At 38.0% G+C, this 3,183-nt stretch overlaps 1 protein-coding gene across 1 annotated transcript in view; it reads right to left on the bottom strand.

Moving 5' to 3' along the window:
• Positions 1-346: 346 nt before the first annotated feature.
• LOC111895117 (uncharacterized) overlaps positions 347-3,183 on the bottom strand; it is a 3,955-nt gene continuing 1,118 nt past the window's right edge. The window contains exons 4-5 of the mRNA XM_042902059.2: positions 2,662-2,718; positions 347-2,581 (exon numbers count right to left, since the gene is read on the bottom strand). Of these exons, the coding sequence (XP_042757993.2) occupies positions 347-2,581; positions 2,662-2,718 (2,292 nt within the window). The remainder of the gene's footprint in view (positions 2,582-2,661; positions 2,719-3,183) is intronic.

Genomic DNA, 3,183 nt, shown 5'->3' with positions numbered 1-3,183 from the left:
CCTTTAGACGTGAGTTATTCATTGCGGCCATTTGGTAGACTATTATGTGTCGAATAGTTCATTTCAACATATAGTTTCTTGCTAGGTGTATAGTCATACAATACGATAGAAGTTGAGTCTACATCTCAAATAATTCATCTGATAGTTCATACTTGATTTTACAATATATAAATAACAACAATCTGCAACCATATAGTTTTGTATATTTATAACATATCCAATATATAAGCTACACCAATCTGCAATCATGTTGCTTCATCTGCTAGCCCTACATTAAACATCAAATAAGCATCTAAGATAAATATTTGAAGAAATTGTATAATAATAAGTTGTTGATTGTACCTTGTTAATCACATAACACTTCTTTGTACACAACGTTTGATGTGTAGATTCCATCATTATCAAACGTTTTTTCCGGCTTTACTAATACCTTGGTATTGACACGTGATATTCCTCTGGACAATGCCACATAAAGCTGGCTATGTGAGAAAACCGATTCTGGTAGATAAACACCTACGTTTGGAATTGTTTGTCCTTGAGCTTTATTGATTGTCATAGAGAAACTAAGCTGAATTGGAAATTGCTTTCTCTTAAGTTTGAATGGGAACATCTCATCGTCAGACGGACATAGAGGAATTCTTGGTAAAAACACTCTTTTTCCAGCATGTTGGCCAACAGCTATCTCTGCATCAATGACATTTTGTTGGAAAGCTCGACATATCAATATGGTGCCATTACATAACCCATTTGAAGGATCGATATTTCGCAATAGTATTACAGGGCACCCAGTTTTTAACCGAAGATAATGAGGGGGTACACCACTAACATTTAGCGAGTTCAAATACTCCATCGGATATAAGTTGTTTTTGTCATCTTCCGCTTCATCAAAACTATAGTAAACTTTTTGCTCGCCAGAAAATCGTTCGATCAACTTATTATTAATCTCATCAACACTTTCATTTTTAGTTGACAATATCGCCCTCGAAATGATAAATTTTGAATCGGCGCCGTTGGAATGCAAAGAAGGAAATATTGCATCAATCAGAGCGTCCACTGATTTAGTTTTATCAGTGTATCGAATGGACATGTTATCAGGTATACGAATATAGGACTCGTCCAATGTTTCCTCCTTTCCATCACCGACTCGTAATAAAAAATTAGAAAACCACGGGTCATTTACCGCTCTCATGTTGATATTTAATCGAAGCCTTTTAACTGAAGCCCATAGAGGTGACATTCGTAAGCTAGAGTCGACAATTTGTGCTCGAGTGCCACGTCTCACGACCGGCAACACTTGTCTAAAGTCACCTCCCATAACCATTATCTTTCCACCGAAAGGGAGCTTCTCATCTATGATGTCTTGCATTGTCCGATCAACTGCTTCTACTGCCTGCCTCTTAGCCATTGCTGCTTCATCCCATATGATTACCTTTGCCTCACGAAGTATCTGAGCTTTCCCACTTTGTTTAGTGATCTTGCACATCGAGTTATTATCAAGATTGAGGGGAATTCCAAATCGTGAATGAGCTGTTCTCCCTCCTGGCATGTTGTTAGCCGCAACACCTGACGTGGCAGTTGCAAGTGCAATAAGACCATGGGCACGAATATTGGCCAACAAAGCTTTGTACAAAAATGTCTTTCCAGTTCCACCGGGACCATCTATGAAGAAGACACCCAGAATATTTTGCTCCACATGCCTCATTATCTCATCATATGCAAACTTCTGGTCTGGATTGAGAGAGTCCCGTGCATGTAAGTCTTCATATTCCACATTTATAGAGTATTCTTCTTGCACCTCACGATAGCCTCTTGATTGTAAATCGATGTGTGCACTGACATTTGGAAGGTCATAATCACTAAGCTTTTTACTCATAGATTCTAGGAAGACTCTAATGTCGATGAGGACCATATTTTGCACTCGCTCGGCACATCCATATTGTTTCCTATAATCTTCAGAAAGAGAATCATAGTGGTCGTCCCATAACTTGCGAACATTTCCTGGTTCACAAAAAATCAGCATCGTCGCAAATAACCTTCTAAGTGTGCTGGGAAATTGAAATAACGAAGCCTCTTCAAGACACTGTGATAAATTATCATCCGTCTCTATTAAACCTCTTTCGAGAGCTGCTTTTCGAAATGTAGGGTGTAATACACCATTGGCTGTGTATAAATCTTCAAAGCATGTAGGCCCGGTGATATGACATAAAAGCAGGCGTAGGTAGTATCTCTCTCCTTCAGCTGGATTAGCATAAACAAGTCGACCCACCATTGATTTATGTGCGCGGGTCCTCCAACAATGGTTGCCCCGATTCCATGTAAAATGTTTTGGAAAATCCTTATACAAATATTCTCTCGCTTTGGAATCTTCTTTATTCTTCTTGAAAAATTCCGTCAACATTGAATCTTTTTCTTTCTCCCTATCAACAATGTTTTCCATTCTGTCACCGTCTTTGAACCTAACCAACTGTTGATTCGGGAGATGTATTTGCAAGGCCATCACATAAGGGTGGATTTTTGAAAGAGGAAAGCTAAAAACTCGCCATAATGCCTCGGGAGGGGACACATAACGTGCGTCTTGATACTTTTTTATCTCATTAATAACAACATTTTCTTGGTCTTTATCAATATGGATAACTTGTTTGTCATGAACAGAGGAATTACCTCGTCTTCTTCATCTTGGGGATCATAAAATCCTGCATCATACATTGATCTCTTCTTCTGATTTGATAGAACCGTTGAAATTTCCAGCATTGAAAAACTTGGATCTCAATTGTACATGCATGTCGTCTATCCCACTCATCCGTGTTGATGCTACTTTATTCTCTTGTCTACAATCATAGAATCACAGACATTGAAAATTTTTGAAGAACGAAAGTAATTAATTATGTTAAAAAGAAAAAATATAAATATATTCAAATGAATTTCTGACACGAACCAGTGCTTGCTTACACTTGACTGTCATCTTTGTCCTCCTCCTTACATTGTGTCCTCTCACCAGGGCTTGTAGCTTCAGAACTCCTTTAAGAGCCTCAACAACTCTCCTTGCCTAAACTAACCAAATCTTATATATTGTTAGTATCTGGTGAATATTGAAGCTCCATCGTTGCTAATTATAGCCAATTAGTGAAAACTTAAATAAAGACATATTATAAGTTACCAGGTATCGTTTAAAGAAAGTCTGTA

Source organism: Lactuca sativa, chromosome 5 (genome assembly GCF_002870075.4).
Source record: "Lactuca sativa cultivar Salinas chromosome 5, Lsat_Salinas_v11, whole genome shotgun sequence".
Classification (NCBI taxonomy): Eukaryota; Viridiplantae; Streptophyta; class Magnoliopsida; order Asterales; family Asteraceae; genus Lactuca; species Lactuca sativa.
Note: the sequence above shows the minus strand (reverse complement) of the source record. Positions and strands in the feature narration are given on the sequence as shown.